This window comes from Xenopus tropicalis, chromosome 3, assembly GCF_000004195.4.
Source record: "Xenopus tropicalis strain Nigerian chromosome 3, UCB_Xtro_10.0, whole genome shotgun sequence".
Taxonomy (NCBI): domain Eukaryota; kingdom Metazoa; phylum Chordata; class Amphibia; order Anura; family Pipidae; genus Xenopus; species Xenopus tropicalis.
The window spans coordinates 117,573,325-117,597,128 of NC_030679.2; the positions used below are offsets into that span (position 1 = coordinate 117,573,325).

General features: G+C 39.9%; 1 protein-coding gene across 3 annotated transcripts in view; it reads left to right on the plus strand.

Annotated features, from left to right (window-relative positions):
- map2k5 (mitogen-activated protein kinase kinase 5) overlaps positions 1-18,355 on the plus strand; it is a 74,197-nt gene extending 55,842 nt beyond the window's left edge. For 2 of the 3 annotated variants that reach the window (XM_018092081.2, XM_012959002.3), the window contains 6 exons: positions 2,283-2,312; positions 10,132-10,158; positions 10,539-10,571; positions 13,615-13,676; positions 14,591-14,636; positions 16,710-18,355. In XM_018092081.2, coding sequence (XP_017947570.1) covers positions 2,283-2,312; positions 10,132-10,158; positions 10,539-10,571; positions 13,615-13,676; positions 14,591-14,636; positions 16,710-16,814 — 303 coding nt within the window. In that variant the 3' untranslated portion in view covers positions 16,815-18,355. 3 annotated transcript variants of the gene reach the window in all.
- The last annotated feature ends 5,449 nt before the right edge of the window (positions 18,356-23,804 follow it).

Below are 23,804 nucleotides of genomic sequence, written 5' to 3' on the forward strand. Positions count from 1 at the left end.
AGTATGTTTGCTCAAATCTCCAGTTCTGCATCACTATCCAGTGGCCACTTGGTTGTTCTAGTAGCTGGCATGCTGACAAGTTTTGTGTTCTTATGCTAGATTTTTAGGTATGCCACATCAGGTGGGGTCCCAACAGCCTGCCCACCGATGTAGTAAGAAAGATTGCACAGAAAAACACAAATATTAAAATCTGGTAGTATATTGTGGCTGAAAAAGGGACATTTATGTTTTTGGAATTATGGAAAATAAAGTTGCATATTTGCCTTGATACTGTTTAACTGAATCCATAAATGCTTAAGCAATGCATAATACAAATAATTGTTTCTACTTATTTATATGAAGGGTACTGCCATATTACTTCCCTTGGAAAAACGGTTACCATTTAACTTAGCTGAATAAGAAAAAATGCAGATTCCATAGCATATATATTATGTTCTCTACACATATTATACTTTTATATCATCATAAATCATATGATAAAGAATAAAAAAAGGGTAAAACCTATTGCATTTAAAGGTATTTTCCCTTTATCCTTTTGGAGGTGGGGTGGGATGAAATAAAAATATACACACAAAGTATATACAGTGGAGGAAATAATTATTTGACCCCTCACTGATTTTGTAAGTTTGTCCAATGACAAAGAAATGAAAAGTCTCAGAACAGTATCATTTCAATGGTAGGTTTATTTTAACAGTGGCAGATAGCACATCAAAAGGAAAATCGAAAAAATAACATTAAATAAAAGATAGCAACTGATTTGCATTTCATTGAGTGAAATAAGTTTTTGAACCCTCTAACAAAAAAGACTTAATACTTAGTGGAAAAACCCTTGTTTGCAAGCACAGAGGTCAAACGTTTCTTGTAATTGATGACCAAGTTTGCGCACATTTTAGGAGGAATGTTGGTCCCACTCCTCTTTGCAGATCATCTCTAAATCCCTAAGGTTTCGAGGCTGTCTCTGTGCAACTCTGAGCTTGAGCTCCCTCCATAGGTTTTCTATTGGATTAAGGTCCGGAGACTGACTAGGCCACTCCATGACCTTAATGTGCTTCTTCTTGAGCCACTCCTTTGTTGCCTTTGCTGTATGTTTTGGGTCATTGTCGTGCTGGAACACCCATCCACGACCCATTTTCAGTTTCCTGGCAGAGGGAAGGAGGTTGTCGTTCAGGATTTCACGATACATGGCTCCGTCCATTTTCCCGTTAATGCGAATAAGTTGTCCTGTGCCCTTAGCAGAAAAACACCCCCAAAGCAAAATGTTTCCACCCCCATGCTTGACGGTGGGGACGGTGTTTTGGGGGTCATAGGCAGCATTTTTCTTCCTCCAAACACAGCGAGTTGAGTTAATGCCAAAGAGCTCTATTTTGGTCTCATCAGACCACAGCACCTTCTCCCAGTCACTCACAGAATCATTCAGGTGTTCATTGGCAAACTTCAGACGGGCCTGCACATGTGCCTTCTTGAGCAGGGGGACCTTGCGAGCCCTGCAGGATTTTAATTGCGGTGTAATGTGTTTCCAATGGTTTTCTTGGTGACTGTGGTCCCTGCTAATTTGAGGTCATTAACTAACTCCTCCCGTGTAGTTCTAGGATGCTTTTTCACCTTTCTCAGAATCATTGACACCCCACGAGGTGAGATCTTGCGTGGAGCCCCAGAGCGAGGTCGATTGATGGTCATTTTGTGCTCCTCCCATTTTCGAACAATCGCACCAACAGTTGTCACCTTCTCTCCCAGCTTCTTGCTGATGGTTTTGTAGCCCATTCCAGCCTTGTGCAGGTCTACAATTTTGTCTCTGACATCCTTGGACAGCTCTTTGGTCTTTCCCATGTTGGAGAGTTTGGAGTCTGCTTGATTGATTGATTCTGTGGACAGGTGTCTTTTATACAGGTGACTAGTTAAGACAGGTGTCCTTAATGAGGTTGACTAATTGAGTAGAAGTGTCTAACCACTCTGTGGGAGCCAGAACTCTTAATGGTTGGTAGGGGTTCAAAAACTTATTTCACTCAATGAAATGCAAATCAGTTGCTATCTTTTATTTAATGTTATTTTTTCGATTTTCCTTTTGATGTGCTATCTGCCACTGTTAAAATAAACCTACCATTGAAATGATACTGTTCTGAGACTTTTCATTTCTTTGTCATTGGACAAACTTACAAAATCAGTGAGGGGTCAAATAATTATTTCCTCCACTGTATAGGCTAAATCCAGAGAGAGCGTGTGGCTAGTAAGACTATATATTATACTTATTATCTAACATTATGTTCTTATCTTTCTTTCTTCAGTTGGCGCTTGGAAGATTCCCTTATCCACAGGTATGTACAATTTATATGCTGAAACAAAGCCTGGCCCAACCTTTGTCACTTCAGCTACTGTAGAACTACAGCTTTCAGAACCTCTTGCCTAACTTTGGTGAAGGAGGGATGGGAGTTGTAGTTTTCCAACAGTTTGTACTCCAGATCCCACCATCCTGCCAACCCCTAATGCTGCTGTGCATCCTGGTTGTATTGCAGGGTGCTGTAAGATTGCTATGTGCATGTGTGGAAGTATGTGATACAGGCGGGCAGAGGTGTGAGTGTGATGGGAGATGTTTCCTGTGCTTCACTGTTACAAGAGAAAGCAGATATGGCATGTTACCGGCATTGTCACACACAGCATGTCCGTTATCATTTTTCAGCCTGTCGCAAACATTTATTAGCGAGGAATCTGTGTTCCGTACCAGCCATTCTCACTGAAGGCGCACTGAGAGGACATTGTGATTAAAAGAGTAATTTAGCTTTGTGTGCATTTCCTCTGCCAATAAAGAAGAGGCGAAAGCAAGAGTACAGAGCAGGGTAATGGCATCACACTCTGCCAGAGAAGAGGCTACAAACACCGTCATTTTGTGCCTTGCACCCCTCTCACTGTGTTTCCCAGACCGAGCAACACCAGGAAAAAAGCCAGCACACTTGGTTCTTTGCCTGAGATACGGTGTCCTGGGAAAATTCTGAGCTGTTGGTGGGTGAATGTTCTGCCGTCTGGCTCCTGCCCCAGGCTGTGTTGGGCTATTTATAAGATTGGGCAGGCAGAGCTCCCGAGGCTGCTATTAATAACCTATTATAATGCAAATAGAGGTGTCTCAGCCTGGGACAAAATGCTATAAGCAGAATCTGCCCATTTAAACCATCTCCACATTCTCCTGCTACAAACTAGCGACAATTTAACCTTTCATTTACTAAACAGCATCCTGTTTAGTAAATGAAAGGTTAAATTGTGGCCAGTTTGCAGCAGGAGAATGTGTACCAGTGAGTGATTAACCTGACCAGTTTTGGGTAGTGTTACCAAACCTTTATCATGTGCAGTGTCCGTTTTATAATCATGCCAAAGGCTTACGAAAGGACAAGCCTATTGAGAACCATCAGTGAGCCAAGATCCAACGGTGCCTAATGGATCAGGCATGAAGGTTGCATTTCCAGAATGTGCCCTTTCCCTGCAACAAGAACAGAGTCACTTTACCCTTATGTTTTTGTGTTTTATGCCACATACCCAAGTGCCTGTAGCAGCAAGCAGGCTTTTTACCGATTTATGTTATTTAAAGCACATTCACTAAGCGAGGCCTTTGGTTAGAATAAGAAACCCATTTTGTTTCCAGTTCCAGAAATCAGCCTGTAAATGAAATGGAGATCCCCTAGAGATGAGCTGATCGGATATCTGAGGGAATGGTCTCTGTTACAGGAGCGCTCCCTATGTTTTCACACCCCATTAATTCATTACTTTCATTTTTTCAACTCCAAATTTCATTTTTTTTTTCTTATCCCCCCCTTCTTTTCAAAATGAATCGAAGGCCCCTTCCTCCCTCCTTCCTGCCCCCTGCTGATACCAGAGTCCTCTCTGTGCTGTTAATTTTCCTGACTCCTTATGTGCAGGCAGAGATTGTACCTGGGGCTGAACGAGATTCTGCTGCAAGCCCTTAGGCCAAATGTGCCAGCCAATACCCTCCATGGGTGAGCATCTGCAGCACCTTGTATTTATTGGGAACCTCTCCATTTCTAAACACTGAGCAGTCTCATTACAAGTCGGTACACATTGTATTCTCAACACACACACTTAGGGAATCATTATTTCTATATAGGAATTTTCCAGTATCGGCTTAGTTGAAAAGAGTATCCATGCCTATTACATTGAAGTATCACCATGTTTTCTATATAATAGAAGTCTGTGTATGTGTTCAGACCAGTGTTTATATGCTGTTGCAGACAAACCAATTGTCATTTGGATCTGACTGCTTGGATGAGTACAGCAGAACTCATGTCCATTGACTTCTCTTGAAGATGGATTTGAGTTTTAATGGAGCCCTAGGGTAAAGTCTTTTTTAAGGCACCCTTCTTCCATTCTTGGGATCAATGGATCTGTTTACTCTCTTATCTCTGTTTTTATGCCCCAGAAGTAATGACTTTGAGTTTTATTGTGGCAAGTTTAAAACACTAGTTCACAAAACATACATGGTAGGGCAGTTGAAATGTTCTGATGGAGAGGGATACTAACACTTTTTAGAAGCGGTGGAGTAGGGCACATATAGAGAGATTCCTTCCATCTTTAAATGCTAAGCTATTACATCACAATATTGGTTGAGCTCACTTTTGCTGGGTTCTTAATCTACCCTTTGGTTCCTCCTATGCTATTTTTTGTTATTGTATGTGCAACACCATGGAATCTACCCATACATTACCCCGGTTGACTTTAGAGTTCCTATAGTATAGTTTTCTCTGTCACTAAGTTAACTTTAATGAATGGAAATTTTGAATTTTGGTGACCTTTGCGCCATAGTTATAAAATACAAGCATGGTGAGAATATTGCCATGACTTCTAAACCACAAGAGCTTCAATTTTGACATCGCTGTTCCAGACTATTGGAGGAATATAGTCTGAGAAATTATTTCTGCAGATGAAACTGGTTAAAGCAGTTCTTTTAGGAGAAATGGGTTTTGCGCTATTTTTTCGAAAATCTCATGTTCCTCTGGGCTTTCATTCAGCTCTAGCGAGGGCTACTAGGGATCTCTTCAGTCCTCGCCCCTGATCAGAATGCACACTAATTCCAGCCTAGCCCCATGTTGTGATTAATTTGCATTCTTTGTCAGAAGTTAATGGAGTTTTTTATGACTGCTTCTGAAGAGCTGATCTGCTGTTTATACACTTACCAGCGGAAATCCTCGCCCTCCCCCGTACTGATTGATGGCAACGCTCTCTGTTATTCCAAACGGCTTTTTAAGCTGTTTTTAAGAATTATTTGAATAAAATGCAGGCGTGTGTCGTGCGAGGGGGGCAATGAGAAGATTATCTGATGAACAAGACAGAAGAGACAGATAAGAGAACGCAGTGGGAAGAGGAATGATCAAAAGATGAAAAGATAAGAGAGAATGAGGGAAGAGAGATGTTTTTGCTTCCATGAAAATATGGCATTTAGCTGTTAAAACATTTCTTTCCTTGTGAACATGCTTCCATTCCTGAGCATTTTTATAGCAAGCCCTTTGATACATGGTTTTAGTCAGTTAAGTGCTATCTCCAGACCTAGCAGACATAGTACAGGGGTAGCGATTTTTGGATCCTACCCTAGATTTCCATCTTGGACAACTTCATGGGTGTTTTTCTAACTACATCTGAGTGTTCCATGATGCACAGATGGAGAGAAGTCACTATGTCCTATTTCTACTATCCCACCTTAACTACTGCAACCTTTGCATGTATTGCATTGCACCTATGTAATAATCTTCAATATGGTTTTGCTCCCTCTCTAGAGGGCATTTATTTTAAACATGCAGTGCTGATTTATTTGTCTTTCTCACCTTTCCGCATTACAGAAGCGGCCCTGATAAATTTCATTATATGGCTACTGAAGCCAATGTAACATGTTCTTTGCTCAACCAAAATCTCTGCTTTGCTTCACATGTTCCCTCTGGACAGGATACTTGACATATGGCCCTACTACTCTTGTCAACTATAGCTCACACAACGGCCTGGGCGTTATATTCAGAACAGTTTATTTTATATTGGCTTTTCTAGTCTGAAAGTATGCAATAGACAGGGTGCCAACACCTTGCTCTGCTTCTGTTCTATGACTGCCAGCCAACTGGGCAAAATTGTTGGACAGTACAGATTGTACAGTACAGTTTCTATGAATAATCAGTTCAAGCAGAGGAATACAAAAAGCTTAATAATGCAAATATTAACAGTTTCAGGACAGCAATTTATTGGGCAGCATTCACCTATCTGTGAATATGGATTTGAGGACTGTACCATTACCTATAAGGCAACCACAACACCGATAGGCTGGAATGCTAATATAAAGGGCAAATACACACAATTATCTGTTCCTTAAATGCCACTCATTTGTTCAGTAGAAAGTAAGATATTAAATATTAATGGTTTGTGTCCGGGGGAATCTCTGTACTGCTGTCTCAGGTAGAATGAATGGTTGATTTAATGGATTTAACTAGTAAATAGTTTAACTAAATATTTTTCCTACGCTTGTTCTAAAGAACGAAGAGGTAGGGTTAATATGAAGCCATTATTTGGTTACACTGTTCTGCTTTACACAGTATAATAGCTAAAGGCCATGGATTTCATAAATCAAATCCATACAAGGCCTTGGACTTGTGTTGGACACAGTTATTGTGGATGCCTAGTATGTTATCCTATGGAAGTCCTGGTGTTTCCATTTGGATATAGTACATTCTCTGTTACACATTCATTTCCAGTTGGATATAGTACATTCCCTGTTACACATTCATTTCCAGTTGGATATAGTACATTCCCTGTTACACATTCATTTCCAGTTGGATATAGTACATTCCCTGTTACACATTCATTTCCAGTTGAATATAGTACATTCCCTGTTACACATTCATTTCCAGTTGGATATAGTACATTCCCTGTTACACATTCATTTCCAGTTGGATATAGTACATTCCCTGTTACACATTCATTTCCAGTTGAATATAGTACATTCCCTGTTACACATTCATTTCCAGTTGAATATAGTACATTCCCTGTTACACATTCATTTCCAGTTGAATATAGTACATTCCCTGTTACACATTCATTTCCAGTTGGATATAGTACATTCCCTGTTACACATTCATTTCCAGTTGGATATAGTACATTCCCTGTTACACATTCATTTCCAGTTGGATATAGTACATTCCCTGTTACACATTCATTTCCAGTTGGATATAGTACATTCTCTGTTACACATTCATTTCCAGTTGGATATAGTACATTCCCTGTTACACATTCATTTCCAGTTGGATATAGTACATTCTCTGTTACACATTCATTTCCAGTTGGATATAGTACATTCCCTGTTACACATTCATTTCCAGTTGGATATAGTACATTCCCTGTTACACATTCATTTCCAGTTGGATATAGTACATTCCCTGTTACACATTCATTTCCAGTTGGATATAGTACATTCCCTGTTACACATTCATTTCCAGTTGGATATAGTACATCCCCTGTTACACATTCATTTCCAGTTGGATATAGTACATTCCCTGTTACACATTCATTTCCAGTTGGATATAGTACATTCCCTGTTACACATTCATTTCCAGTTGAATATAGTACATTCCCTGTTACACATTCATTTCCAGTTGGATATAGTACATTCCCTGTTACACATTCATTTCCAGTTGGATATAGTACATTCCCTGTTACACATTCATTTCCAGTTGGATATAGTACATTCCCTGTTACACATTCATTTCCAGTTGGATATAGTACATTCCCTGTTACACATTCATTTCCAGTTGGATATAGTACATTCCCTGTTACACATTCATTTCCAGTTGGATATAGTACATTCCCTGTTACACATTCATTTCCAGTTGGATATAGTACATTCCCTGTTACACATTCATTTCCAGTTGGATATAGTACATTCCCTGTTACACATTCATTTCCAGTTGGATATAGTACATTCTCTGTTCCACATTCATTTCCAGTTGGATATAGTACATTCCCTGTTACACATTCATTTCCAGTTGAATATAGTACATTCCCTGTTACACATTCATTTCCAGTTGGATATAGTACATTCCCTGTTACACATTCATTTCCAGTTGAATATAGTACATTCCCTGTTACACATTCATTTCCAGTTGAATATAGTACATTCCCTGTTACACATTCATTTCCAGTTGGATATAGTACATTCCCTGTTACACATTCATTTCCAGTTGGATATAGTACATTCCCTGTTACACATTCATTTCCAGTTGAATATAGTACATTCCCTGTTACACATTCATTTCCAGTTGAATATAGTACATTCCCTGTTACACATTCATTTCCAGTTGAATATAGTACATTCCCTGTTACACATTCATTTCCAGTTGGATATAGTACATTCCCTGTTACACATTCATTTCCAGTTGGATATAGTACATTCTCTGTTACACATTCATTTCCAGTTGGATATAGTACATTCCCTGTTACACATTCATTTCCAGTTGGATATAGTACATTCTCTGTTCCACATTCATTTCCAGTTGGATATAGTACATTCCCTGTTACACATTCATTTCCAGTTGGATATAGTACATTCCCTGTTACACATTCATTTCCAGTTGGATATAGTACATTCCCTGTTACACATTCATTTCCAGTTGAATATAGTACATTCCCTGTTACACATTCATTTCCAGTTGGATATAGTACATTCCCTGTTACACATTCATTTCCAGTTGGATATAGTACATTCTCTGTTCCACATTCATTTCCAGTTGGATATAGTACATTCCCTGTTACACATTCATTTCCAGTTGGATATAGTACATCCCCTGTTACACATTCATTTCCAGTTGGATATAGTACATTCCCTGTTACACATTCATTTCCAGTTGGATATAGTACATTCCCTGTTACACATTCATTTCCAGTTGGATATAGTACATTCCCTGTTACACATTCATTTCCAGTTGGATATAGTACATTCCCTGTTACACATTCATTTCCAGTTGGATATAGTACATTCCCTGTTACACATTCATTTCCAGTTGGATATAGTACATTCCCTGTTACACATTCATTTCCAGTTGGATATAGTACATTCCCTGTTACACATTCATTTCCAGTTGGATATAGTACATTCCCTGTTACACATTCATTTCCAGTTGGATATAGTACATTCCCTGTTACACATTCATTTCCAGTTGGATATAGTACATTCCCTGTTACACATTCATTTCCAGTTGCATATTGTACTTTGCAAATACAATTTTAAAATGGTGCCTGATCTCTGCATAATGGAATATTTAAGAATTGCTTTTTCCCACAGCAGCCAGCTTTTATCCATTAGCCTTGGTGCCACTTATTGGCTGGTTATTGGAAAGCCGGTGGCACCCATCTATATGGCGCTGTTGTATGTGCATAGCGCATAGAAACGCCACTTATAGCACCATTTCAGCAGGGTAGAATGCCACCCTTCAGATAGAAAGTCTGGAGAAACCCTCCTATCTGCCTCTAAGCTCGGCCCTTCCCTCCACATACCAGATCCCTGTCCCATTACAGAAATATAATTAAAGTTTGTGTCTCCTAGCCAGAAATTAGGCAGGGGTGACACGCCAGGCCAGTCCTGGCAGGCGGCCAGAAATTCTAATTTCTGACGATGATTTAATTTCAATTTTAAATAAATCGTTTTTTAATTTAAAAAGAGCGAGTTTCCTCACATTAGCGATGATTGCCACATTAAGCTCTGCGCTCACGATGGAGCCGCATAAAACATTATTTATACACGGAGCGGAAACCGCTCTGCCTCTGAAATGGATTATGTTTTTTTTCCCCTCCCTCTTTCTAATATAACCTGGAGGATACTAAAAAGTGTTTGTGGTAAATTAGCATTCTGCCGACTTTCACCCATAAATGAGAGAAGAGCTATTAACACTTGTGTATTTTCATTATGTAAATTGTGTTAACACATGCCCACAAATTGCCACCAGCAAGACAATCATTTTCTCCCAGTGATCATAATGTGTCCTAGTGAGATGTTTTGATTATGACATGCTAATTACATATTGCCTTTTTTCCCCTTTCCTTTTATTTTTTTTATTTCTCGCTCCCTTTTTTTTTTTTATTATAATCCCATTTCTTCCACAGATTCAGAAAAACCACGGATCTTTAATGGTGAGCATTACAAGTTCAGGCGGGGGGGGGAGCGGTACAAACCAGATTCGGGGGGGGGGGGACTCTGTGGATAAAGGGAAAAAAAAAATCACTTTTCTCTTTTTTCCTGATGGCTGATTCTCCCTGCATGCTCCACTGCCTTGTTTTAAACTTTGCAAATTGCATTTTGAAGAAAAAGCAAACATTTAACTGCCTATATTAGATTAGGTACCATTAGAAATAATAGCGAATGCTTCAGCACGAGTGTTTTTATAAGCGCACACTGCTGTTGATTAATCTTGCTATTTTTATTGCATTAATGGTGTTTTCTTGTGCCTCTCATGACTCGACTGTAGGGATATTGCATATAGGTTAATACTTGTCTCTCTCTCTCTCTGTAGCCGCTCCAGATATTGCAATGCATTGTTGATGAGGTGAGTCTCAGACTTATGTGCCTTCGCTCCTAAAGTCATTCCTAATGGAGTGGAAAGCTTATATTTTGTTTCTTAATGAAGCACAATGGACGACACCCTCTGAGAGAGTTCATTGGCAAGGCCTGGGGATGTTTAACATGGCTTGGCCTCTGCTCTCCCCCCACCCCATTCCACCTCGGAGCCTCCCCGCAGGCTGATCCGGGCTCATATAATAGGGACCACGGACAGCGCCTGGGAATATTAATTCAGGTTATTTGTGCGCTGTGTTTCTGTGGTGCAGCGGTTTCATTATATGTGTATTTATAAATGGCACTCTGTTTCCTTGGACCATTATTTTCCATGCAAAAAAAAAAAAGTTTGCTCCATCTGCGCGTGTGCATGTATGAGCACATATGTGTATATATACACAGCTGCGTTTTGGATGTCTAAAAAAATGATACTCAACTAAATGTTAAGTATGGGAAAAACAAATTTATTTCCCTTCTTATGATACTCCTTGTGTAGTATGTTTGTGTATATGGAGTGTTTGTGCAGTGGGTATTATGTGTTTGCTTAGGTAACAGTGTTGCATGTGTATATGGGCATGGTGGTGTATGAGTGCAGAGTGTAGATTCTATATATACTTGTGCATGAATATGTATTTAGAGCAGGTTACGCCACTCATTGCATGTATGTGGGGGTATATTTGCAGGAAGGGCTACTTAAGCCAAGAGTTTTTATACATATTTGTGTGCTGTGAAGGGCTGGTATCAAGGTTGTACAGGGGTTACTCCAGTCAGGGAGGCCCAAGAGGCACAAAGGTGTAATTACTGGGCTGCAAAGTGGGCAGGGTTTGGACAGATCATGGGTGGGATTTTGTTATAATTGGGCAAGGCCTAAGTACATCAAGGACATGGCTGTGCATTCACATGGGCATTTTATTTCCATTAAAGCCAATTCTAGTTGTTGGCAGGGCCCAGTGCGACTCATTCATATTGTGCATTGTAAATCTAGGCTGCTGTACTTACTCTTTTGCAGTCAGTTGGTTACAGTGCTCTTTAGCGTACAGGGCATTCTTTAAGTAAGCAGCAGTAGGGCCCCCTGCCCATAAACCCAGCCTAGGGAGGATTGTGTTTGCTCATATGTACATGGGCAATACTGTGTTTATTTTTTATTTGTATTGTCTCTCCGTATAAAGCAAAAACCTTAATAAGAGCTCCAACTAATTGTCCTTCTTGTAATTAAAGCTCTTGTTTTTCTGATAATTGAGTCGTTGCAATTAGCTGTACATTTCCTAATCAGATGGCAGTGTGTTGCCACTACTGAAACTGGCATATGTCTGCGACTGTGCTAGTCCCCCAACATCGGACTGATCAACACGTGCAGAATGTTTTACTGGGGGTAGAGCCTGCCAATCAGTCTTTGTATATTGGGTGTTTCTATTTAACAGCCTTCACACAATATCTATAGTGTTATAGGTTGTACATGTCCAAATCTGGGGGCAAATACACTGCCTCCATGAAGTCAGTCTTCATACAGCATGTCTGTGGCAAATATTGCAGACATGATGGCGACACTTTGGGCACGGCTCCTATTTATATTACATGCACCGAACCCAGTTTTTCAGGTTCGGCCGAACACCCGAATCAATACCATGGGATTCGGCCGAATACCGAACCCTAGCATATGCTAATTAGGATTCAGTTCGGCCGGGAACGCGGATTCGGCTGAATCCGAACCCTGCTAAAAAAAGGCAGAATACCAAACTGAATCCTGGATTCGGTGCATCCCTATTACATGTACAATCTCTAGTTTAGCTGTATCTAGGCAGGCTAGCTAGTTGCCCTGGATCTTGTAGGACCTGACAGTAAATAAAATTTTTGAATGTGTAAGACATTATAAATAAATACTTAGAACAGAGCAATTCTTTTTCTGTCGAGTACAAAGGGAAACATTGCCTTTACCATAGCCATGGCCTGTATCTCAATCATACATTTTGTTCTAAGCCGGTGAAGCATAGTGGCCAAATTAATCTTAGATTGTATACATTTTAGATGGCGCCAAAAAGCTTACCAAAAAGATTTCTTACCCTGCCATTCCGTTGCTATTCTTTCATAAACTGAAGTAATAAGCAGAAGAGCACAGGCCTCCCAGCTTTTCTCTCTGTAGGGGGAGTATATTTGAGTTAGTCGGATTCTGGAACCTGGTCCAGAGCTCATGATCAAGGCCCTAACGCAGAAAGCTGATGCATTTTTTTTCCTGCACAAAAGGCAGCATCAGATTGCATGTAACTCTCTTCCCAGTACAGCAGTAGGCACTGTGTGCATGGGTAATAAAAAAACAGAACACCTGGCAAAATCCAAAATGTATAATCCTGTAGAATAGTGGCCAGCATGATAATACCTGTGTATGAGCATAAATGTATCTTAAAGTTGTCTGAGCTAATTCTGCATTTCAATATAGTTGGTGGGTAATTGGTACAACATTTTTTTGCTGAGTAAAACTTGGTTTCTCTCATTTATGGAAAATTCTCACTTCAAAAGCTGTTGCTCGCTAAAGGACAAATAAGCATTTTACCATTTTAATGATAAATTGATGTTGAGTGGTTTTATTGTCTTGTAGTCCATAAATATTATTTTATTTAACCTCACTAAAGGAAGCAACATGGCAGCTCCAACTCCCTAATAAAGGCACAAAATCATATCCAAATATAATATTATCTTTTATACAGAGCCACCATATTCTGTGGCACTTTACAGTGGGGCTTACAGACCTGCCACACCCATACACACAATGGTCTGTGACATATGTACATAGTTCCCTGGCTGGAATCAAACCCAGGAACTATGTTCTACAAGGCAGCAGTGCTAACCATTGTGTCACCATGTTACCTTTAGTCACTTGTGTTTTAATGAGCATATGGTTTATTTACTAATAATCATATATTATTCAACCCTGTTGCTAAGATGTGTTTTGTTTGCATAGGTTGAATGGGCCTCGCATGTTTTGTTGGTGTACTCTATGTGATACTTACATTTCCCTCTCTTCTACCTGCCTGATATAGGAGTGTCCCGTGCTCCCTTTGGGTGAATTCTCAGAGTCCTTCGTACACTTCATTACACAGTGGTAAGAATTTCTTTCTCAACTGCTACCCCGAAAATTTATGATGGTCTTTGACTGTTAGTGGAATGCCGGGAGTTGTTGTTAGCCTCATCAGAGGGTCCTCAAGTTGATTAATATTGTGCATCTCTGGTTGCATAAAGTCATTTGAGCAGTGTAAATCTGTTCCATGTGCTGCCCCCTATAGCTCCCTTTTTGCTATCCCTCTTCTTCCCATAACTCTTCTCACTGGCACTGGTCACCGATTCCCTCATTATCCAGATTTCTGATCTTTCAGCTTTCATTTGTATATCTTTATGTATGTTTTAATCCGTTACTTATTGGCCCCAAATAAAACCTTATAAGGAGCCATGTGATTGGATTGGTAAAAGAAGCTATATTTACCATCGTTTACAGTGGGCAAATGCGCATGTGTGCAGTAACCAATGGAAACCAGTTGAATGTTGCTTCCATTATTATATCTTCCGCTGCTAGGATTAGTAAATGATACTTATGGGAAGATTTACTAAAACCCTAATTTTTAACATGTGAACTAACCCGTTTCCTCAAATGTCTTACATTTACTAAAAGATCTAAAATGAAAAAGTCCATGTGGAAAATGTTGCAGAGAAGTTGCGAAAATTCCACATTTTCCGACTTTTTGCAGAAACACTGTAACATTTTGCACAAGAAAACAGCATTAAAAATTTGAAACCTCTAAAGTTTTGAAGCAAAAGAAGGATCCGCCAGGAAAGGGATATCTGCCATTGACTTCTATATGATCAGACTGACCTAATGTTCAGAATAGGGATGTTAGGGAGTATATCTGCAGAAATGCTTTGGCTGCCTGGCCCCTTTACTTATTTATTTCTGCTAACTGTAACTCTTACATGTTATCCACTATATAATATAAATATAATAATATTTTTTCTTTTGCACAGTATGAGAAAGCCACCAAAGGAGAGACCAGCACCTGAAGAGCTAATGGTAAGGCCAGGTTCTTTACAGGATGCATGCACTGCAAGAAAAAGTACTTATCATAGGGAATCATCTTATTATAGACTCTGCTTCTTAGAGGTTTCAGTTTAAAGTAATAATGTAAAAAATTGGGGGCAGAAACTGAAACCTCTAAGAAGCAGAGTCTGTAATAAGATGATTCCCAGAAGACCTTACTAAGCTATTTTATTACTATAATATGTGTATAGTTATATTTATGACAGGTAAGAGTGAGTAAAAAACAAAATCAGTTTTAGAGTGTTACAGCTGGAAGATCAGTGCAGTTAAATTCAGAGTAAATGATGATTGGAATATCAGTGGGTGGGATAGTAATACAAATTCAAGCCCAGTGAGAGTTATTCAGAAGAGCAGTGGCAGAAAATAGTAGGGTCCCTTCAGAGGCAGAGATAACTCAAGTTTAAAAAGCAGTTTGCAGGAAAGTATTGCACATTCAGACAGTGAGTTACAGTTGGAAGATCAGTGGGAGGGATAGTAGAATATATTGAGACTCTCACTAAGTTACAGTTGGAAGATCAGTGGAAGGGATAGTAGAATATATTGAGACTCTCACTAAGTTACAGTTGGAAGATCAGTAGAAGGGATAGTAGAATATATTGAGACTCTCACTAAGTTATAGTTGGAAGATCAGTGGAAGGGATAGTAGAATATATTGAGACTCTCACTAAGTTATAGTTGGAAGATCAGTGGAAGGGATAGTAGAATATATTGAGACTCTCACTAAGTTATAGTTGGAAGATCAGTGGAAGGGATAGTAGAATATATTGAGACTCTCACTAAGTTACAGTTGGAAGATCAGTGGAAGGGATAGTAGAAGATATTGAGACTCTCACTAAGTTACAGTTAGAAGATCAGTGGAAGGGATAGTAGAATATATTGAGACTCTCACTAAGTTATAGTTGGAAGATCGGTGGAAGGGATAGTAGTAGATATTGAGACTCTCACTAAGTTATAGTTGGAAGATCGGTGGAAGGGATAGTAGAATATATTGAGACTCTCACTAAGTTACAGTTAGAAGATCAGTGGAAGGGATAGTAGAATATATTGAGACTCTCACTAAGTTACAGTTATAAGATCGGTGGAAGGGATAGTAGAATATATTGAGACTCTCACTAAGTTACAGTTAGAAGATCAGTGGAAGGGATAGTAGAATATATTGAGACTCTCACTAAGTTATAGTTGGAAGATCGGTGGAAGGGGATGTTAGTACAAATTCAGGTTCAGAGTCAGCGATCATTTGCATGACATCATATGTTCCTTTGGTGAGGCTGCCTCTTTCACCCCGTAGTCAGACTATTGTCAAAATTTGAAGAGCTCATCCAACGTAAACTGTGTATTTTAAGAAACCTGCCGCCCCTCTGCTAATGAGGTTATGACCAACGGCTTATTATAATTGCTTCCAATTCCTTTTAATTTTCAAGCTTATTAATCATAGGAAGAGTTATTTAAAATTGCATAAATTAATCTTAGATTAAAACACCATCAAGACCTAGAAACAATTAAGAATTTGCAGGGAGTCCCAAGGGCAGCTAAGTGTCTGATTGTGACAGTCAGGTGGGCTTGGCTCAGGCAGCTGCTTGATGATTAATGCAAGGAACATTGAAATGAGGGCTTGGAAATGCCACTCACTGACCCTGGCACTGCCCTACCTGCCAGAGTTGCACTGTGGATGCTCAGCCTCTCTATAACTACCCACAGCATCATGGGACTCCTGATTATATGAGCTGGGCTCTGAGTGGTAAATGTGTACTCAACTTCCTACAATACTTTATCCAATTTCTCTTTAGAAATTGCTGTCATGCTGTCTGGTAATACAAATCTAGTACTGTAATTCTGTATAAATACAATATAGAGGGTGACATTGTATGGTTAGTGGTGAATTTCTCTTAGCTCATAAACAACAGATATTTCATAAGGCAACTGGCAGATGGCTAGAGACTTCTTCATTGAAGCCCATTCTTGCCTAGTGATGCTGCAGAGTATGATTGATCGTGAATAGGATGGATGGAGCAGTGATGGACAGCAATGTCTTTGTCTCATTGACAGGATCACCCTTTCATTGTCCAGTTTAATGATGGCAACACAGAAGCAGTGTCCATGTGGGTGTGCCGGGCACTGGAAGAGCGGAGGATGCAAAGTGGACAGGCGTGATCCGTGTCCATAGTGAGGATGTGAACCTAATAGCGAGACGCACAGAGATCAGCGGGTGCAGAGGATCAACTTGATTTGTGACACGTTCAGCGCAGAGACTTGTGTAGTTCTTTCTGTGCAGTGCCTTCAGCCATGCCTTAAGGGATACGTGGTCACTAACAGCGGCCTTTTGAGCCTTCCGCTGATAACATTTGTCTGTTTCATTTTGGCAGCTTTATACTGTGCCCAGAAAAAGTGCCTGCAGAAGAGTGGGCATATGGGAGAGATGACTGTTACATATCACAAAAGCTTCTAGATAGCTCAGATTAGGAAGGGGCAGAGATATCACTTCACCTTGGCTAGGGAGTTTCCTCAATATGGGGAGAAAAGTATCTGTACCGAGACCTCTCCAGAATGCAGCACTTCACTATATCTGCCATTCCCTTCCAGGTCTTATGGGTCCTTAGCTCCATCTGACTTGGGATATAGCTTTTTCCTGATCATGACCTCAGACACACAGGTGCCTTCCCTCCTCACCTTTGTTTTTTGGTGGTATCCAACTTGTAGGAACCTTTCTACTGAGCTACACATATACATTTTGTAATTATTGGTCTTGCACAGATCTCTGCTTCTTCTGTAATAAATGTTTTTACTACTATGTAGACCCTTATGTGCATGCTTATTTTAGTTTGCCTTAGGCAGAAGGCTTGGACTGGAATTCCAAATAGGCCCTGGCATTTCAAGTATACAGCGGGCGAAACAATCCCCCACCATAAGTAGTGACTGTCTATGGCATCTTATAGCAGCCTCTCTGGCGTTTGCCAGAATCCACAGATTGCCTGTCTGACCATGAACCCAACTGAGCACCTGCTGGATGAAATGGAACACTGGCTGTGAACCAGGCCTGATCCCCAACATCAGTTCCCATTTTCTCATGTTTGAATGGAAGCAAATATCACTAACAGTGTTTCAAGCCTCTGTGTACTTGAAATGCCAGGGTCCCAGTCTGGGCATAGTGGGGTTGAGGTCAGTACTCTGGGCCATCTCAGCAAACCCATTCTTTATGGAACAGGGGGTATTATTGTGCCAAAACAGAAAAGAGCCTTCCCCAAACTGCTGTCACAAAATTGTCATGAAGTTGTCATGCCCTTTATACAGAAGTAAAGCAAAGTCATAAACAAGAACATGTGACTGGCAAGGACTGATGAGATGATGTGTATGCTCATGTGGTCAATGCAAGTGCAACAAATATGTCGATTAACAATTTTGCATATTGGTATAAATTAACTTCACGTATATTTTAGGACATTTTTTTCTTACACATCCTTAGCTTTATAATTGCTGATGTAGGAATGGAATTATTTCAACTTTGAACCAGTGCAAGCAAGTGAACGCCTTCCTTTCCTCCGGTTCTGTTGGATTTCCATGTACAGAAGGAACAGAGAGACTAAATAGACAACTTGCTATTTGCTAACGTGTAAATATATTTTCATGTACAGATCTGCAGAAACATGGGGGGCTTTCTGCTATTGCATTTTATTATAAATTCATATTTAATTTTCCACTGGCTTTTTTATGTTTTGTTTTTTTACTTAAAAGTGTTCACCTGCCGTGAAGTGCCATAAACTGTTACTTAGACAATTTTATTCATCAACAGACTGACTTGTGGTGCCATTCACTGTCCGTCTGTGGCTTAATAAAATTGCCTAAATGCCTTGTGGGTAAGTGACATTCCTACCATAATTGTGGCTGTGTTGCATGGTGATGCGGTGGCAAGGCATCCAGGGGCCACGGGCGCCACTAGAAACTGAACACTGTACATTTTGTGTGCTTGACACACACATTATAATACACTAGAGAGATGGATGTTGAGCTAACATAAATGCACTTAGTTTTGTTTAACATTAACTCTTAGTATGGAGTAGACAGTATACAGTTAGGGGCGTATTTATTATGCTGTGTAAAACTAATTCGCCGAAAAACGGAGTAAAAAGCTGTGTAAAATAAATGGAAAAGTTCGCTGTCTAAACGCCGGATATTACGCTGTTATTTTCCATAAGTTCCGGTGGAAGAAAAATGCGTAAAAAATTACGCCGATTTTACGCCGTTTTTATGCCATTTTTATACGGTGAAGCCTGGCGATGTGTGGCGAATTTTCTCGCCGTTTTTAACACAGCATAATAAATATGCCCCTTAGTCTTCTTTTGTGTGTGTGTGTTTTTTTTCCTGCCTGCTGATTGGTTACTATGGGTTACTGCTACTGGGCAGACTTAGTACATAACTATATTACTACATAACCCCCAATGATGTTTGGTTTTCAGAGTCAGTGACAACAAACAACCAGATAGTGTTTTCAGTTTCAGGCTGGAAACAGAATGGGAATATTACTAATTTAAAAAAAACACAAAATAAGACCAATTGGAAAGTTGCTTGGAAATAATTTCCTTACAACAAATAAGTTTCTCCTTGGTCTGTACAAAGCAGGGTGTAGACTCTCAGTTCAGATACCTTCCAGCTGGATGCACAAATGGATTGGGAAGCTCCGCTATTATTTTACTTCTCTTTAGACCCACGTAACCCATAACCACAAGTCAATGGAACAAATGCAAAAGACACAATTTCTCACACAAAATGTGATGTCAAATGCAGCAGCACTCAGTGTTGGTTTTTACTTGATTTTGTCACATTAACTCCTTTATTTACACCTCTCAGCGACAATTAAAAAAAAAAAAATCATTACATGCTTTTGTAAATACCCCTGGGCTTTGCACAACATGCCATGGGCTCCAAGGGGCATCGTAAATGATATGCTAATGTTGCTTTTTACACTGCCTTATGAATATGCCCCTTTAAGAACAGACTTTTTACATTTACAAAGGTACAAAACACCCCCTTATGTATGTCTGTAAAGATTCTTATTCATCCAGGTCATGAAATACAGTATCTAGTAGATAAACTAAAATCTAGTTTAGTTTAGTTTTAGACTTAATTCTACTAGATAACCCCTTATGTAATAAAAGCACTAAGTTTGCCCAGGAGCAGTAACCCATAGCAACCAATAAGACATTTGCTTTTAAACCAGCAGCCAGTAAATGCTTTGTGTTGATTGGTTGCCATGGGTTACTGCTCCTGGGCAAACTTTGTGTCTTTTATTACATAACCCCAGTAAAGAGGTTATGAAAATCCTGGACAGGAACAAGATAAAACCCCCAGGAGATTTGCACTTGGATCATAGGCATCACTTTCTATGAAGAGGTAAGTAGAAAACTGAATTGGGATGGGGGCTATACACATGTTTGCTTACTATACCACAAAACAGGTTGGTCATAGGTGCACATTAAGCTCATAGGAACAGAGATGCCGATGGTATTTATTGAGTATGCAGTGCAGTTTGGGCTCCAGTCCTTAAGAAGGATATTAATGAGCTGGAGAGAGTGCAGAGACTGCAACTAAACTGGTAAAGGGGATGGAAGGGTTAAACTATGAGGTTAGACTGTCAAGGTTGGGGTTGTTTTCTCTGGAAAAGAGGCGCTTGCGAGGGGACATGATTACTCTGTACAAGTACATTAGAGGGGATTATAGGCAGTTGGGGGATGTTCTTTTTTCCCATAAAAACAATCAACGCACCAGAGGTCACCCCTTTAGATTAGAGGAAAGGAGCTTCCATTTGAAGCAGCGTAGGTGGTTTTTCACGGTGAGGGCAGTGAGGTTGTGGAATGCCCTTCCTAGTGATGTGGTAATGGCAGATTCTGTTAATGCCTTTAAGAGGGGCCTGGATGAGTTCTTGAACAATCAGAATATCCAAGGCTATTGTGATACTAATATCTACAGTTAGTACTAGTGGTTGTATATATAGTTTATGTATGTATGTGAGTGTATAGATTGGTAGGTGTGGTTTGTGTGTGCTGGGTTTACTTGGATGGGTTGAACTTGATGAACTCTGGTCTTTTTTCAACCCTATGTAACTATATATCTGTTGATGTGACTGATAAATATAGAGGTTGTTAAGTTTTATGTTAAATTGTACTATCGGTCCAAGTGACCAATCATTACGTGACCTCTTTCCCCTCAACTATCCCATTCTCTCCCACCACTTTCTCATCTGTAGTCATTACATTCTTACACTCTGCGGATCATTTCCATTCTTTTTCTTCATTCTCTCCATCTCTTCCCATGTCGACTATGGTCTCCCTTTCTCTCCACTCACTGTACCTGGCTATTGTGCCTGTCTGTGGGGCTCCCTTTTGTGGTAGCTTGGCCCACAGCCTCTTCCAGCCCTCACCGCTGTTGGCTTGCCTGTCTTGTTGCCTTTGCTTCTGAGCCATATCATAGCTTACTGGAAAACCATGAGCAGTGTGTTGGCTGTGTATGTTTGAATGGGTGCTAGTGATTGGCTGTGTGTATTATTCAGTCATTTTATTGCTAAAACTGCTTCACACAGCTAGGAGCCTGTACTCACAGATGGCAAAGAAAACTATGAAATCATATGGAAATTAAGGTTGAGATTTGCTGAGTGCAGAAGGTGTCGAACACTATGGTACAGTAAGCAGAGACGGGATGTGGTAGATCCTAGCTCATTCCTGCACTCAGCAAATCTCAAACTTAGTACTGATAAATATAAAATCACACACCTGGGCTGCACCAGAACTAAATGGTTGGGGAAAACTGACATTGAAATAATTTAAGAAATAATTGGTATTAAAGTTGCTGGAAGTGTAACTGCTGCTGTGTAACTACTGCAAGGCTAATAAAATGACCACATACAGAATGGTGGTTGGATACAACTATATTTCTGCACCACATAAATAGGGCTCTGTAGAAAAAAAAAAACCTAACTGGCTTTCCTATAGTTTCTTAAAGATACACCAAAAAAATGAAAGTGTTTTAAAGTTATTAAAATAGAATGTACTGTGGCCCTGCACTGGTAACACTGGGGTGTTTGCTACAGTAACACTACTATAGTTTATATGAATACCCTGTTGTGTAGCCCCGGGGGCAGCCATTCCTGCTTTCTAAAGCAAAAACACCAGTGTTACCAGTGCAGGGCGACAGTACATTATATATTTATTTGTTGCATTTTAATTTTAGGGGTTCCTGTTCCTTTAACTATTAATAACATTGACACCAAACAGCATTTTTAGCAGCCGGTTGCCTACATATAAAGCATACGTTAGCATTTAGGGCATAAGAAGAAGTGAAAACATTTTAGACAGACAGAGTATGTTCCACAATATTCATAGGAGGTTTATTTTATTCTGTTTAGTCAGGGAGTTCCACGGGCCGTTATTAGTGAATAAATAAAGAGAGCTTGGGTTCACTGGGAAAATCCTTTCTCCCCCGTCTTGAGTTGGGTTGGTATGACCGATATTTCCCACAGTAGGCTAAGTACATCTGCTCTATCAAATATTTGAGGGCTAAGTTGTGTTCAGTCAGTGATTCCATACAAAGAAATCTATGTAACCCTAAGGCAGTCATTTGGAGCTAAAGATGCCCAATCATGGGTCATATCTGGCCTCTAACTGAGGGTTTTTGGAAAATATCAAATGTCATTTTCCTAAGCTATCAGCCTTACATATTCTATATAACTTATCAGGCTCATACTGGCACCAAGACAAGAGGGTCCTTAGATCTCCATCCCCAGAAGCAGCCACAGGAGCAAACCTGGAGCAGGGACTCTGTATGGGTATTGTTCCGTGCACCTTTATTTCTGTATAAATGGCAAGCTTTGAAGTCAGGCCACACAGTGCAATGAAGAGAGAGAAAGTGGCACAGCGTATGATTTAGTACACAGTGTGAAGTTGGGGGAATAGAATTGTGATACAGACTGTAAAGTGGGTAATGTAGAAATAAATGAGACTAAAAGAAAAGAGGTGATTAGGTGATTTAAACCACCTCATATTAATGCTGATAGCAGGAATAACAGTCACAAACAATGAAATGATATAGATTATAATCTAAATTTAAAACTATTAAAAGTCACCTCAGGGTACTCTGATTATTATAAACAAACCAGGCATGAAGCCTTGTGTTTTTATATGGACAAGGAGATCCTCAATGACTTTCAGAGCCTTATGAATTACAGTAGGGAGCCATTACCTTTATTATTGTCATACAGTATTAGTATCCTATTATCCACTCCTTATGCACACTGTAGTATACTCTGCCATCTCTTCTTATTTCTTTGTACACAGTAACAATGCTTCAGCAGTCCCTGCAACTATCAGGGAGCCCAAGGACGAAGGTGTTCACCAATAATGGCAGTGTTTGCACTTTGCCCACAGTAGGGGTCATTGTGTGAATAGCCACAGGCCTCTGTGTTCTGGAGTGCAGACAGCTGTAACCTGCTGCTAGTGCCATGCTAGGCTCAAAAGAGGTGGGGGGCACATAGGCATCCCCACTCCTACCCAACCCCAACTTCTGTTAAATGAGCACCAAGGGGTGCTGCTGTTGCTTTACTCTTTCTTTGTGTGTTTATTATTTTTCAGGATTATCCCATTAACAGGATAATATTGGGCAGAGATAAGTAGGATTATGGTGCAAAGAAAATAAGACATTAACTGGCAACAGTGTTGCCCTTGCTTGGTGAAACATGCCAATCAAAGCATGGCCTTTAGTAACACAGTAATTGTCTCTCATTATGATGATGATGATGATGGCAGGATCCAAGTGAAGGGATAGGTCTGTACTTATTTCCGATGACATCCACCCTAATGTCATGTCCAAGCCAGCAATTCAAGGGCCAAAAAGCGAAGCTTGTTAATAAATAAGACCCGCTGAGGTATTTTCATGGCAAAGCAATTACAGGGTTGATCCAGATTTACAACTTCACAATTACATAAAAATCATTGGAATATTCTCTCTAAACCTAAATGAACACATTCTAACATTGAGAAATATGTATATGAAATAAAAGAGGCGATACTTGCCTAGAGAAGCAGCTGTCACTGACTCTGCAGGGTCACATGGAAGGAAAACATCCCGCCTGTAGCCCCCTGTACGGCATAATATTTA